Raw genomic sequence first — 14,775 nt, forward strand, 5'->3', positions numbered from 1 at the left:
TGGACTGTGAAGAAAGCTGAGCACTGAAGAATTGATGCTTTTGAACTGTGGTGTTGGAGAAGACTCTTGAGAGTCCCTTGGACTGCAAGGAGATCTAACCAGTCCATCCTAAAGGAAATCAGTCCTGGGTGTTCATTGGAAGGACTGATGCTGAAGCTGAAACTCCAATACGCTTTGGCCACCTCATGAGAAGAGTTGACTCATTGGAAAAGACTCTGATGCTGGGAGGGATTGGGGGCAGGAGGAGAAGGGCACGACAGAGGATGAGATGGCTGGATGGCATCACCGACTCGATGGACATGAGTTTGAGTGAACTCTGGGAGTTGGTGATGGACAGGGAGGCCTGGCGTGTTGCAATTCATGGAGTCGCAAAGAGTCAGACTCGACTGAGTGACTGAACTGAACTGAAGCAGATATTCAGAGGCCTTGAACCCTTGATGTTGCTGCTGTTATGGCTAATTAAATGGGAAAGAGTGGAATTCATAGGTATGATTAATTCCATCAGGATACTTTATGGTTTTAAAGTTCATAAATTATCAAACAATGAAATTTTTATGGGTTATAGGATTTTTCTTCATAAGGATCAGAATCAATTAGTGCGTTCCCCACTGATTTTATTTATCTGTTTTTTTGATTTAAATGTAAACCAGAGGTAGGTTCAGTACATTCTACAGCTTAAGTATTTAGAGAATGATCTCAGAAATAGGACACAATGAAGACCAACCCAACTAGTCTAGAGCAGCACAAACCTAGGGTTCCCTGGCTTTTCATTCTGAATGGGGATCAGGAGAGCCAATCAATTGCCAAAAAATTGATTCTGTAGACCTTTCGTTTCCAAAACAGAATTCCCCCAAATGATCTGACTAGGAGAAAGTCTATGCCAGCTAGTAAATGTCAGGTTATGTTACAGAATACAGTAGTCACTCTTTCTGTCTCTAGAATTCCAGTGTGACATTGACGAGATTCCCTTAAATCATATTTTTCTTTCTGCTTGGAGTTATGTGGCAAGAGCTTTTGCTAATGGCTTTTCTCTAATCTCCTCATTTGTATTTCTATCCAGTTGTTTCTCTGGGCTTTTGGATATAATTAAATAGACCACAAAAAGTGGTACTTGCTACCCAGTCTCTTCAATATCCCCTCTGCTGCCCTAGTCAGTTACTGGCAAGATCCCAGTGTTGCGTGGCCCTGGTACACTTGAATCCACCTCCGACTCCCAGCGCCCTCCCTTTGAGTTCATCATCAGTCCTTGACCTGGTAACTTGTCACTCAGATATTTTGATGGACTGTTAGCGAAGGTGCAGAGCCAACCAGCAAAAGGCTCTGATTATGTTTATCTTCACGGAGGAAGGGTGTTTGAAATCTTTTCTGAGTTTCAGAAAGACAGCCAATTCCTTCCTGCTCAGAAAGTACTGAGGCTGCTTCTGATTAGGCTGTCTCAATTCTCTTGTTTTTACTCATCACAGTCACATCTGTTCGGGTTTCTGTCTCTCTCCTGGAGGTGCCTCTTGAGAGCAGGTCCCCTCAGCTTCTTTCCAGCTCCTCTGAGTCCTGCCAAAAGAGACTGGCAGACCACGATCAGCCTTCCCTGCTCCAATAGTTCACATACCTCTCCCTGAAAAGAATACCAAAGCCTGCTTCTCAAGTGAACCCAGGAGGAATGGAGCCAAGGAGATTTTCAGATTTTTCTTTGGGATTCCCATGTAGAGTTTATATTCTAATGGGATGGGGAGAGAAAGGTCAGAGGGCAAGTATGAGGAGGGCATGATGAAAAGGTAGGAGGAATAGGGGCACAGATGCAAAAATCATAGGCTCCCAGAGTCAAGAAGGCTTTCTAGAACATCTCATCCCAAGGTTTTCAAATGTTTTGTTGTCAGCAGTGTCATCATTCTTATTTTTATTTTTTTGTAAGAAATCATACATACGAGTTTCAGTATATAAAAGTGAGGAAAGCAGAAGTGCTACGATTGAAACACAGGTGAGGGAACTTACATCCTTCTACTCTTTGGGTTCTGCAGGATACAACTGGAAAGCCATCTGTCATGTTTCAAGGATGCCTTTAAAGATGGGAAAACTGAAGCCCCTACAGGGGCATTGACATGATAAAGGTCACACAGTGGTAGACATTCAGACCTGTGCCCCCTGTCACTCAGGCTAGAACTCTTTGTGAGTTGACTTGGAGAAAGGAGCCAAGAATTCTTTCTTCCTGAATCAGATGAAGGAGAGAGCCTTGTGGAAAAGTGCAGTGAGTATCAAAGGTCTGGGAGGAGTTGCGGTGACTAGGGCCACCTAGTATAGAGGAGTTGTGAGCCTTGGAGTTAAGCAGGAAGAATTAAAACTCTGTATCTGTAGGAGATCTGGGAAGTTCCCCAACAAGGGTGCAGGGTGAACCGGTAGGAACAGAGCAAAACAGGAGAAAAGGGCACATTGGAAGTGAATGTCAAAGGAAAGGGCTTCCCAGGTGGCTCAGTGGTAAAGAATCCACCTACTAATGCAGGAGATTCAAGAGATGTGGGTTTGATCCCTGGGTTGGGAAGATCCCCTGGAAGAGGAAATGGCAACCCACTCCAGTATTCTTGCCTGGAGACCCCCACGGACAGAGGAGCCTGGCAGGCTACAGTCCATAGGGTCACAGAAAGTCAGACACGACTGAGCAACTGAGCATGCATGTACACTAAAGGAAAGTCCTTGATTCATCCTTCCACTGAAGTGCCACACTGCTGGTCTGGGGTGGCAGTGAGACAGAAAGGAAAGGCAAAATATGCTTCTCTAGGGTGACCTGCAAGTCTTTCTTTCATTATTGCCTTCTCAAGATGAATGAGTTTTTAGCACAGGTCTCCTCTGAGGGTTTCATTGTTGTATTAACACACTTCTCTGAGAGCACCTGAGAAAGACACAGGAGAGTCAGGAAAGAATGAAAAGCTCTGCTCCATTAATGGTTAAAGTGATTGTACAACACAATTTGGACCCAAAGTGCAAACGGGTTTCCTTCAGTCCCTCCCTGCCACCACTTCCCCCAACACCCTCCTCCCTTGCATGATCCCTCTCCAGTGACAGCCCTCAGATTCTCTTATGGAAGAGAGAGCACACATGTGGTCTGCAGACAGATCACAGAGTTAGAGACCCCTATGTCTGGTCTTACCCATCACATGTCATTTGTTTTCCTGTCCATGGAGTTGAAAGGATAAAGGGAGGATAAAAATCAGCAGAAGTACATTTTATGGGCTGACAGGGACATGGGACAGGGAGAGACTCTGGTTCCCCTTATACCTCTCATTTTTCAAGAGAGGTCAGAGCAAGAAAGATATATATAAATACCCAGAGAATCAACCGGTTGTCAGCTTTGACCCAGTGGTTTCATGTGTTGACAGCATAGAGTTTAATTCTCTAATTAATATGTTTAAAAAAAGCCTGGGGTGGTGGGTAGGAGTCAGGAAAAGAGTTGATGTATTTACATGTTTGTGTTTGAGTCTTTGTAATGGTGCGCTGCTTCTCTTCATTATATATCCCTGAAGTCTTCTCTACATCTGTTTACCTCAAATCCCACCTGCAAATACCTTGTGAGTGACATTCAGACAAGCAAACAGTGAGTGCTGACCTGGTGGAGAAGCAGTGGGAAGAGCCTGGGAAAGCCTTCATTATTTTCTCAGTACCATTCCCTTATTCTTCCCAAGTTCTGTCCCTTGTCTGAATCAGGACTGTTTTTCTTTAGCTTTGTCATGCCTGCTTTGGTGCAAGGTCCCAAGAAAGAAACAAGAGGGAAAAAAGGTGGGTTTGTGGTGGTGTTGTTGGGGGGGAGGATTCTTGAAGGCAGTACACAGCAGAAGGTAAAAGCATGCACAATGAGTAGAAACCTCTTAACTGTCCATCCCACACCCCAAATATTTGGTCCTGGTCAGAGCTGCTTTCAACCCCTCTTTTGGGGATATTATTTCCCCTCATTGTAGTTGGAATTTAAATCAAATACCTTCTGAGCCAGGAAACATCTTTGTACCCTTCAGAATCAGTATCAATCAGTCACTTGTCAATTATTTTTAATAAACTTTTCTTGAGCTTAAACTATGTGACAGAAAACGTGCCAGGGGATGGGAATACAGTGGTGACCAAAACCCAGTCCCAATTTTTAAGGCGTTCAGAGTCCCAAGGGAGCAGCCCAGGATTTTTCCTCCATGAATTAAAGTCTAAAGATACTTCAGTGGACTTGAGATGCTAAAATTCTTCTACCTTGTCCTCCCTTTTCTCTTGGGAAAACGCAAAGCACAAAAGAGCAGTAGACTAACCTGCAAGAAATTTCAGACTGTTGGGCATCATTGTCCCGTGTCTATCCATTTCAGTCACTGCAACCTTCAGGCCAGTGCACTTCAGCAGACACAGTTGTGCTTCCCGTAGGGCAAGAGATACTTCAAGATTGGGGAAAGGTGGAAGGGAGGTGGCAGCAGCTTACCCGGTGGAGCAGTGAAATTTACAGAAGGTTCAAGAGCTTTAACTCTGACGGGCTAAAAGTAAGAAGCCTGAAAGATTTCAGTTTCTTAGTTGAGGCTCAGGCCCAAGAGCTCAGGAAAGGACCAGAGCCTGGGCATTTGGTTTTGCATCTACAGCAGTTCTGAAAAGAGCTGGAGGTCTAGTCGACAGAGCAGTAGTGATAGCTCCATGTCAGAGCCGACCTACTGTTGAGGGGCTTCCTTTCTGGCATAGAAATCAAGTAAGAGATGGGGCAGAACTTGTGAATTGAGTGAGGCGAGCAAAAAGCCACACTTGTTTCCTGAATTGTAGGGAGGCAGGCTGCCTGAGCTTGAGGAGCAGGGGAAATTTAAAAAAAAAAAAAAAAAAAAAAAACAAGTTAGGATACATGGAGACGCGCCAGAGCTTAAAGAAAGGCTCAGCTCTGCATTTCTCAGATACTGCTTCTGTACACGACTTCTTTGCGTGGATCCCAAAGCCGAACTGAACAGTGAGGGGGCGCAGAGGGAAAACGGGGTTCGGAAGGCACAAAGTGGCCTGAAATGAAAAGTCAGCAAAAACCACTGGGTGGCAGCGTGGTGTGCGGGCGCAGCTCTGCAGTGCCTGCTGCTTCTACTGCTGCCGCGGGGGGAGGCTGAACCAGTCTGCAAGCCCCGGCCTCGCTCCTGAATGGCTACAAGTGTCGCCATGCGAAAAACCTCAGCGAGTGTGTGTTAGGAGGGGAGTGCGTGTTGTGAGTCCCAGCCTGGGGCAAGGGGCTGGCGAACTTCCTTTGGGCTCCAGCCCGGGCGTCATGGGGCCAACTCAGAATTACCCAGTAATAGAACATCCCACTCCGCCATCCCCCATCTCCAAGCAACCCCCACCTCCCTCCCCGCTCCTCCAACCCAACTGCCTCATCCCAGTGTCTCCTCCATCACTGTTTCCGCCCGAGGCTCCTCTGGGGAAGAGGAGGGGAGGAGGGTTTGGGAGATGGGGCAGTGCCGGGGCCCCGACAGGTGTTAGCCCGAGCGGCCCGCCGGGGACTTGGGGGGATGGGGCGGGTGGGGGCGGCCGGCGGCGGGGCGCCAGCGGGCTGGGCTCCGGGAGGGAGGGGCCACCGGGGGAGGGGGCCGCGGGAGGCCGTCGCGCTCTTCCGGAGGGTGCCTGCGGCGACAGAATTCCTATACTGAGTCGGTGCCGCGCCCAGAGCAGCAGCGGCGGCAGCGACGGCAGCGAAGATGCGAGGCCATTACCTGTTTGAGCCGCGTCGGAAAGCTGGCACGGGCCAACTTTTCCCGATCGGCGGGCCAAGAAGTTGCAAGGACTAGTGGGAGGCTCGGAGGGGCCAGGGCGAGGGCGCGCCCCCCCAACCCCACCCCCCCCTACCCCGCACGGTTCCTCCATCCCCCCCTCCCTGCCGCCGCCCGCGCTCCCGGCCTCTCTCTCCCGCCCGCGCTCCCTCCCTCTGCCCGCCTCCCTCCTCCGGCCCCCTCCGCGCGGCACCGGGCGGGGGGTGCCGCCAAACTCCGACCCGAGCCACTTGGACTCGCACAGTGTCCTCCGGGCGCAGGGGCCGAGCGCACGCACTAGCGCCGCTCTGCCGCCACCGCCTGCCAGCCAGTCTCGCCCGCGATCCCGGCCCGGGGCTGTGGCGTCGGCTCGGACCCAGGCAAGGCGGCCGCCCGCGCGGGAGCCGGACCACCGCCGGAGGATCTCGGCCGGGATGCTGAGCCCCCTCCTCGGCTGAAGCCCGAGCGCCGAGAAGCCCGGGCAAGCGCCGGCTCCGGAGACTAAGGCGGCGGAGGCGCGAGACCGACCGGGCGAGCGGCGGAGGCGCGGGAGGAGGAGGCGAACCCGGAGAGGGGCCGCGAAAGAAGTGGTGGTGGTGGGCGTCGTGGCCATGGCGGCGGCTATCGCCAGCTCGCTCATCCGGCAGAAGCGACAAGCCCGCGAGCGCGAGAAATCGAACGCCTGCAAGTGTGTCAGCAGCCCCAGCAAAGGCAAGACCAGCTGCGACAAAAACAAGTTAAACGTCTTTTCCCGGGTCAAACTCTTCGGCTCCAAGAAGAGGCGCAGAAGGAGACCAGGTTGGAAGGGGGCTCTTGGCTGGCTCTTTTTTTTTTTTATTTTTTTCCTCTCTCCGTACTTTACGAGTGTGGAGGGGCTGGGGGGCGTGGATGGGAGCGGAGGTGAGTTTGTCGGTGGCCCATCTAGTGCGGATGTGGCCACCTAGCTGGTGTGCGTGCGTGGGAAGAGATCCCTCTCTCGCCTCCTTCGTAACAGTAACAGACTTGCTGCATTGCAACTGCCGTGGGACAGGCGCAGAGCTGGGGGGCATACCCTGCCCAGCGGGCGCGCCATCAGCTTCCAGACAGGCCACATGTGTGCAAGCTCGGGAGCTCTGGGCAGCCGTGTGTATGGCGTGTTTTGCAGGCGCGGAGCTGGGCAGACCCCTGCCCACCCCTCCCCCCAGGGAGGGGAATCCCTCCCTTGCCTTCATCCCCGCAGCGCTGACCCTTCCCCTCCCAGCTTCTACCCCCAAGGACCCTGGGCTTCCGCTGTCTAGGCATTCTGTTTCTTTGGTCACTTTTAAGCTTACTGGGACAGACTTGTGGTGTAGCTTTGAAATATTTGCTGGAGAGGAGGGGATGGATTCCTAGAACCTGTGGCCGAGAGCTTAGTGATCTGGTTCGACTAGTCAAATTGGTTGGTTACTTGCTCCTAAAATGCAGAATTGAAGAGAGAATTTAACCAGATCGTGGGTCCTTTTGAACCAATTCAGTGAGAAGAGCAGCGCGGTGTTCCGGCGCCAGGGGAAATTCACACAGCTCGAGGTGTCGGGTTGCGTCAAGGTATACCTTCAGGCGAAGAAGCAGCTTCTTTGGCTCTTCTTAACCAAATGGATCCTTTACTCAATTTTCTTACTTGTACTAGATACATATTACAGGATTTCTGACGTATCAGTCTGTTATTTCGCTATTTGTGTGTTCAACACATCCTGGAATGAACATGCAGACATACATTTTCTGCTTGCTCGAAGTTTTTAAGGAATTGGCTGTAAATTAGGCTTGCTTTGAAACAGGTTTAAGCGGTGGCAAAGCATGATTATGTGGTCTGAATAATGACATAAATATCATTTCAGTGCAGGTGTCTGTATTCAATAAAAGCAAATTTTGGATAGCATGGCGGTTATTGATAAATGAGGTGCTTCATTAATCTGTGGTGATTCATAATTGAAAATTATCTTGAGAGCACATATTTTGGATAATTACATTTCTGATACTAAATTTGAAAATAAGTATGAACTAATTTTCTTGCCTCCCCACCAACAAAACCCCTGCTCTTTGCACGCATTTTCCCCTAAGGATAATAATGTTTGTTTTATTCTCCCTCTCTCCCCTCCTTTTTTGTATGCCGGCTCAATCTTCTAAATAGAAATCCTTTGATGGGGTTCCAGGTTGTTTATGCATTTTTAACCTTCTTAGAATGAAGGGGATGCTTTATTCCAATTGTGGTAATTCTGAGGGAAACTTTTGCTGGTGTGTTTTTGGTCCCTGCTTGGAAAACCACTCTAAATCTCATCTTAGTGTTTCTCCTTTTCCTTCCGCATGAGAAGTGGCACATTGTTAAAAGGCAGAATATGCCACTTGCCAAGCCATTTTGAATGCTCAATGAGATGAAGTGCCACTCTGTAAGCCAAAGGACACGCCATCAGAAACTGTCTCTGCTGTCAGGAGCTTTAGGGCTTTACCAATGTTACCAGGTGGCAGTCAAATGTTTCTTCAGTCTGAAGGTTGGTTCTGAAACTTGCAGTTTGTTTGCTTGTTTTCCTTCTTTCAGAGGACTCTTTATAACAAGTGTCGTTTGACCTTTTCCACTAAACTTTGTAAATGGAATTAGAATTCTAAGTCTTTTCAACCATATGTGCACAACTTATCAATTGACCCCAACCATATTTCTCTTTGCAGAGCCTCAGCTTAAGGGTATAGTTACCAAACTATACAGTCGACAAGGTTACCACTTGCAGCTGCAGGCAGATGGAACTATTGATGGCACCAAAGATGAGGACAGCACTTACAGTAAGTGACTGCAAAATAAATAATAGTATATCCCAGCATCTTGTTGACACTTTCTTTCTTTCTTCAAGTAAACAACCCTGCTTAATCCCGAAGTGAATCCAAAATAGAGTCAGCACTCTATAATCCCATTTCGGCAGGTTAGCCTAAAGGAAGGGGAACATAAAAATATCTAAAATAGTGAACTGTAGCAAATAATGTTGACACCATCTGAAGAACAATCCAAATGTCATCTCCATGGTAATCTGGATAGATTTATGGCTGTCCTTTGGATTTTATTACTTTTTTCCCACAGAAAATTTACTCACCCCCACACTGATCCTGAAATAGCACAGTTATCTCTACTCTTAAGCACCGGTCTCATCCCAAGAGAGAAGAGTGGTTTCATGTCAGGAGAATTCATCATTACAAGCTTTCACTTCTCTTCCCCCTGCCCTACACACACTGATAATTCTCAGACTAATTGGGATTTTAACATTGAGATACTTCCACAGGTGGGTAAAGAGATTTCTTTGAGCACTTTATTTTTAATCATGGTTTGAGTCAAGACCAAATTGGAGACCATCATGGTGAACCTAAAAGAGAAGCACATCAAAAAGAAAGTTAGTTTTATTTCCAGTTACTGAAGGATAGTGATTCCAAGATGTTATATAACCTTTTGTGATAGGCTTTATTTATTTGGAGTCATAAATGCATGAACTCCTTAATAGTGACACCCTCTTCAATGATAATAATTGGTGGGTTGTTTTTTTTTTTTGCAATTAGAAGATTGCTGTAGGCATATTCAATATTTCATGAGGCTAAATCACCTAGTTCTCACAATTCCTTCCCAATTTTCCATAATTTATATTTCATTTCCCTCAGACTTCATTAATCTCCCAGGAATTGTGCCATTGCCAAGAAAAGCCCATCTGAAAGCTAACAAGTCCTCTGCAGCATTTTCAGAGGTACAGGGCTCGAGAGAGCAAAGCCATAGACAAGGGTTCCAATGTTGAGTGTTAAAAGAGTTTCACATCTTTTAAGAAAGCTTCCTGGGCTGATTGATGGCCAAGGCAAGATCTCAAGAGGAAGTCACCTTTAAAGAAAGCTCTGTGGGTACCTAGGATGAAAAAGTTCCATACATAAACGATTTTATCGTTCTTCACTGTTTTGCAAAATGCTGTTGCAGTTCTACAATGAGTATGCTAGATGTTCTTTCAGGTATAGTCTTCTATTTGAAAAAATGAGTCAAGGCTAATTAGAGGGTTTTGCTGTTCCCCTGTAACAGACGTGAGTCCATCATAAAACTTTCCCATGAATTGCTGCAGTCCATGGGGTCGCAAAGAGTTGGACCCAACTTCGAGACTGAACAACAACAAAGCTGCTCCTCTTTCCAAAGTGCCTCAGCAAAACGGATTTGTTGGGCATTACTGAGAGGAAGTTCATGATCAGCTGCTAATGACCCCCACCCAGTCAGGTTTTCCCTCACTTACTTTTAACATTTTCTGCAGATTAGTGCAGAAATCAGTGGAAAAGTTTATTTTGGGTCCAATGTTCACATGCCTTTCCCGAAAAGGAAAAAAACCCGGACGATTCGTGTATTGTATAAGCAGTGATACGGCACACACCTCAAGATCACAGTGTATGTAGTCATTGTAGAGTACTATACACACACACATATATCTACACATAGACACATACGTATACACACACACACATGTGTATGTAAATAAAGCTCCATTTCTTAACTGTGGACTCAGGTAGTCAGTTTTACTTTTCAGTTCCTGCATATACATAGCTCCTGGTTGTCTTATAACTGACTGATATGTATGGCATTTCTGCATACTAATGATATTGTTGGGCCTTAAAAGAGCCAGAATCTGTGTTTAGGCAGAATGAAATAATGAGAGGTGAGTCAGCCAAGGGTGAGTATTACCATAAGATGAAGCACACAAATGAAAAGTGTCTCAAAAGAAATAGCAAGCCTTTGGGGCTTGACTCTGCCCCAGCTGCCAAGTATGATCAGAGGCCGGCGGGCTAGCTTTTCTTCCCACTTGAGTATATTGTAGGGTGTAAGTCATCATGAAACAAGAATATTTAATGGTTAAAGTGATCATTAAAATGATCATCATTAAAATGGAAGTCTAACTATGCAGATGTATTCTTTTTTTCCCCCTAAAGCCAAGCAGTTTTCTTGGCATTCATTATTTATTTTGTTACTATACTATTTCCTTAATATGCATCCTTGTTATTTATGTTTATATTTTTCTTAATTTTTAGGGTTTTTCATCATATTTTTTTCTCACTTGGTTCACCTTGGTTGATTTTATGATATTTTAATTCTGACATGATAAGCCAGATCATGATAAAACAAATCAATTCACACTTACCAAGATACATCTATTTCTGAAAACATATATTTGGTATTATGCATTTAAGCTAACCTTAGGTAGCTTTATTACAATGGTAAATATCAGTCCAGTAAAATCTCACCATGAACAAATCAGCCATTGTAAATTATGTATTGCCCCCTGAAAAGGAAAAGATGATAGACATTTCATGAGAGCAGTTTTATTATATCTGCCTTGGACTCAGTGAGGGCGATGTTAGAATAGGCAACTTTCCTTTCAAACCTCCAGTAGTGTTACCAATTTAATGGGTCAAGTCTTTCTGATCAACATTAATATATACTTTTTAAATTGCTCCCTTTGAAAAGTTGATCTTAACCCAACTGATAAAAAAAAAAGATGGCCTCCTTTTTGTATTATGCAAACACTGAGTGCCAACTCTGTGCACATCTCTAAGAAAAATGGGTCTTTCAATGTACAAGGAGTTTGTTTTTGTGTAGATACAACAGGAAACAAGAAATGGGGCCCTTTTATTTTTTCCTCAAAATTTTGACAGAAAGGGAAGAAGAGATATCAGATGTTTAATGAATGTGTTTTAGATACACACATAAAATCCATTGTTTGCTTCTCATGCTTAGCATATTTTCATCCTAATCAAAATAATATCCTAAGTCCATGAAGAAGTACTCCAGATTTAGAGAAACAGGCATATTGGAGGATACTTAATCTGTGCAAGCTCACCCTTGATGTAATAATTTCTTTTCTTTTTTATCTAGAAAGACTGTCCCTTTAGACAGACAAGCCTGTTTATGATCTTAATTGATCATAAATTCATCTTAATGATCTTAAATGTTTATGATATTAAATGTCTAAAGAAAAACAATTGGACTGGTATCACCAGTCACTCTCCACTTTTGCTGTTTTCTTCAATTTTTTATTTTAGTGTGGTATTTTTTATTTTTGAATCGGGCATCACAGATATCTATGGTACATAGTGAAAAATCCATGTGCCACTGTACAGTTCATACCATTATTCAGGGATAGATAATCCTGGGCATGGGTTACTCATATTCTTTGCTTCTCTTCCTTCTACTGCTATCTGATGTTTGAGAATTAAACATTTTATTGCCCATTAAAACACATGTCAGAGTAGTTGGGGCACATGGTGAAAATCAAATATTTCTCTCTTTCTTTCTCTTTTTTTTTGCTTGTTACCACCTGCATTCAGGGAACTAAGAAGGTTCAGAATATTGTAAACAATGGAGTTCTAGAAACAATTCTAAATATCCTTTATTACCTGTCATCGATCATCATCTATTAGTTTGATTAAACTAGGACTCCAGCATACGCGGGTGTTATAGTTGTCTAGTGCTATGCCTTTTAAGCCAAACCCATAAGGAGGTTTTTGTTTGATTTCATTTGATTTCTTAGATATCAGAATTTTAAAACTCTGAACTGTTATGTAATGGGACCGTGATCTATTACATTTCAAAAATATAATATCATGATTTCACCATACAGATTGCTAGCAGTCCACAAATGTCTGTTGAGCACCTGCTGTGAGCAAGGTGCCATCACAGAAAGAGATGGAACAAATACATGACATGCTGAACAAGATCAGACTTCATTCCTGGGCACTGCATGGTCAAATATAGCATGAGATCCTAGTTTGCAATCTGTGCAATTCCTTTCCCTCACCTCACATAACAGAAGGGCACAGCTTTTAATATGATGAGTATTGAATGAAGTGCCATCAGCAGCATGTGGTAGGAACACTTGCATTTTGCACCATACAATCTGTCCTAGCTCCTCTGTGGTAACACCCTGATTTTAAGGGAAAGGTACATTGTAGGCTCACCAAGGAATATTGAGTTCTTCATTAATATTTCTCATCTCTATAACTCCACCTACTGTGGTAGAATATATATACATCAAGATAAGAGATCTGAGAAAAAATATTCCTGCCCACGGGGTGACTACGTTCTTGCTCACAGAAATGATAGCAGACTGATTTATCATCCTCCATAAACTTACACACCAAAGCAAAAATCGTCAACATTGGTCTAGGACTCTTGAGAGAAAGGTGCACAGGCTATTTTCAAAAGATGTGTGTGGCAAGCACTATGTTTTAAAAATGTACTGTTTTATTTTTATTCCTGGTGTAGGAGGGAGTAGACAGCTGGTAGGGGGAAGACACCCACTGGTTTTCTCCAGTGAGTGGTGTGTGATTGTGAGGACAGCCGGGATGTAAGTTTCACGCAATCAGACCTTCAAATGGAGAAATGAAGTCCTCTTTGGCACCAGCCAGCTGCCCACTTACAACTATTTAGGAAAAAAAATTAAATAAAACTCTCAAGTTCGTTGTTTTTATTCCTATAACCTTTGCTCCCAGAGACTAAAAGCTAAGACCCCTCTGAACCCCATCTTAAAAAAATGTTCTTTAAGAAATACTACTTTGGGAACATGAGATTCCAAAATGATTTTTTTTTCAAGTCCTGGATTTCTTTTTTTTTACTGTGTCAGAAATAATACAGATAATTTAGGTGAAGGAGTTGGACTAGTGTCTTTTCTAAGATTCTAGGAATCTCTCCCCAACTGGTAGATCATATCTGTGTCTGTGAATCTCAGCAGTTGTCTAAGAGAGCAGTTTAAAACCTTGGTTTGTTGAAGATAAAGTTATTTAATATGTAGACTAATTCCTGGAACTGGATCGCTTCAGAAGCATCAAGATTCCCCACCTCCAACACTGTACAAACCATGGAATTACCTTCCATTTTCTCCAGGGTGTTTGAAAATTACATCCCCATTATGTGACTACAACCATGAATTGAGGGTACTGAAAGGTAGAAGAGGCTTTATCATCTATATCTGTCTATCCATATATACATATATGAATGTTCTTACCAAGCAGACTTTACTTTTGGAAGGCCAGATAGCCCTGCTGGAAATATTGAAAAGCTATGGAATTCGATATTGTAACCTTGTCTTCACATTGTTTTTGGCTGCAGCTCTGTTTAACCTCATCCCTGTGGGTCTTCGAGTGGTGGCTATTCAAGGAGTTCAAACCAAGCTGTATTTGGCAATGAACAGCGAGGGATACCTGTACACCTCGGTAAGCCTTTCACTGTGCTCATGTTTTGATTATTCTAGTTTTCATCTGATATGAAGGGAAATTGCTACATATGTGTTATCACTGCAGGTTTGTGTGATTCAAGGAGGAGTGTTCTGGATGGAAATATTAAAAAAGACAAATTAATTTCCAATGAAAGTATATGTATTACTAATTAATCATTTGAAGCTAACATTTTTGGTATAAAATTCAAAGACTCACTAAACATTTTTGCATACATTGGCATTTGGGTTGTTATTTTCAACCCAAATGTCTATCTTGCAGACTTGCTTTGCAACTGTGGGAAGCAAAGCCATTTGTACAACTCAGTTCAACATATATCTATCCATGTTTACTCCTAAGGAAATTAATGAGACCACTTCCTCAAATCAACTCTAGGACACAAAGAACAGTTTCAAAAGTGTTTCTTTATCTTACCTTTCAGTTCTATTAGGTCATATTTGCTATCTCTAAGTACTATTTTTCCATCAAGTACACTCTTCCTACATACAAATTCCAGCTTGGCTTTTTCTTAGAAGTTTGTGATGAATGGAGTAAAAAGTGAAACTTTTCTCAAGAAATTTATAAGCAATGTAGACAACAGTTCAGCTAGGAACCTGGGGCCACATTAAGCTTTTTAAAATTTTATATTTAAATATAGGCAGAAATGGTACAGTGCCAGGGTTAGTATTTTACTGTTAGCAGTAGATCTAGTTACTGATTAGAGGAAACCACTTAATATATGGAATTTTTTAAATCTTTGTTTTGAATTTCATATAGTCTAAGAAAAGGATAAGATGTTAAAAATGGAGAAAATTGCTTG

General features: G+C 43.9%; 1 protein-coding gene across 5 annotated transcripts in view; it reads left to right on the plus strand.

Moving 5' to 3' along the window:
* Window positions 1–14,775, plus strand: part of FGF13 (fibroblast growth factor 13) — a 574,659-nt gene that overhangs the window by 494,040 nt on the left and 65,844 nt on the right. For 4 of the 5 annotated variants that reach the window (XM_025276624.3, XM_044937224.2, XM_025276623.3 and 1 more), the window contains 2 exons: window positions 8,409–8,519; window positions 13,852–13,955. In XM_025276624.3, coding sequence (XP_025132409.1) covers window positions 8,409–8,519; window positions 13,852–13,955 — 215 coding nt within the window. Of the gene's footprint in view, window positions 1–5,396; window positions 6,528–8,408; window positions 8,520–13,851; window positions 13,956–14,775 lie in introns of those variants that run through there. The other variant, XM_006073704.4, reaches the window with a different exon arrangement.

Source organism: Bubalus bubalis, chromosome X, assembly GCF_019923935.1.
Source record: "Bubalus bubalis isolate 160015118507 breed Murrah chromosome X, NDDB_SH_1, whole genome shotgun sequence".
Lineage (NCBI taxonomy): Eukaryota > Metazoa > Chordata > Mammalia > Artiodactyla > Bovidae > Bubalus > Bubalus bubalis.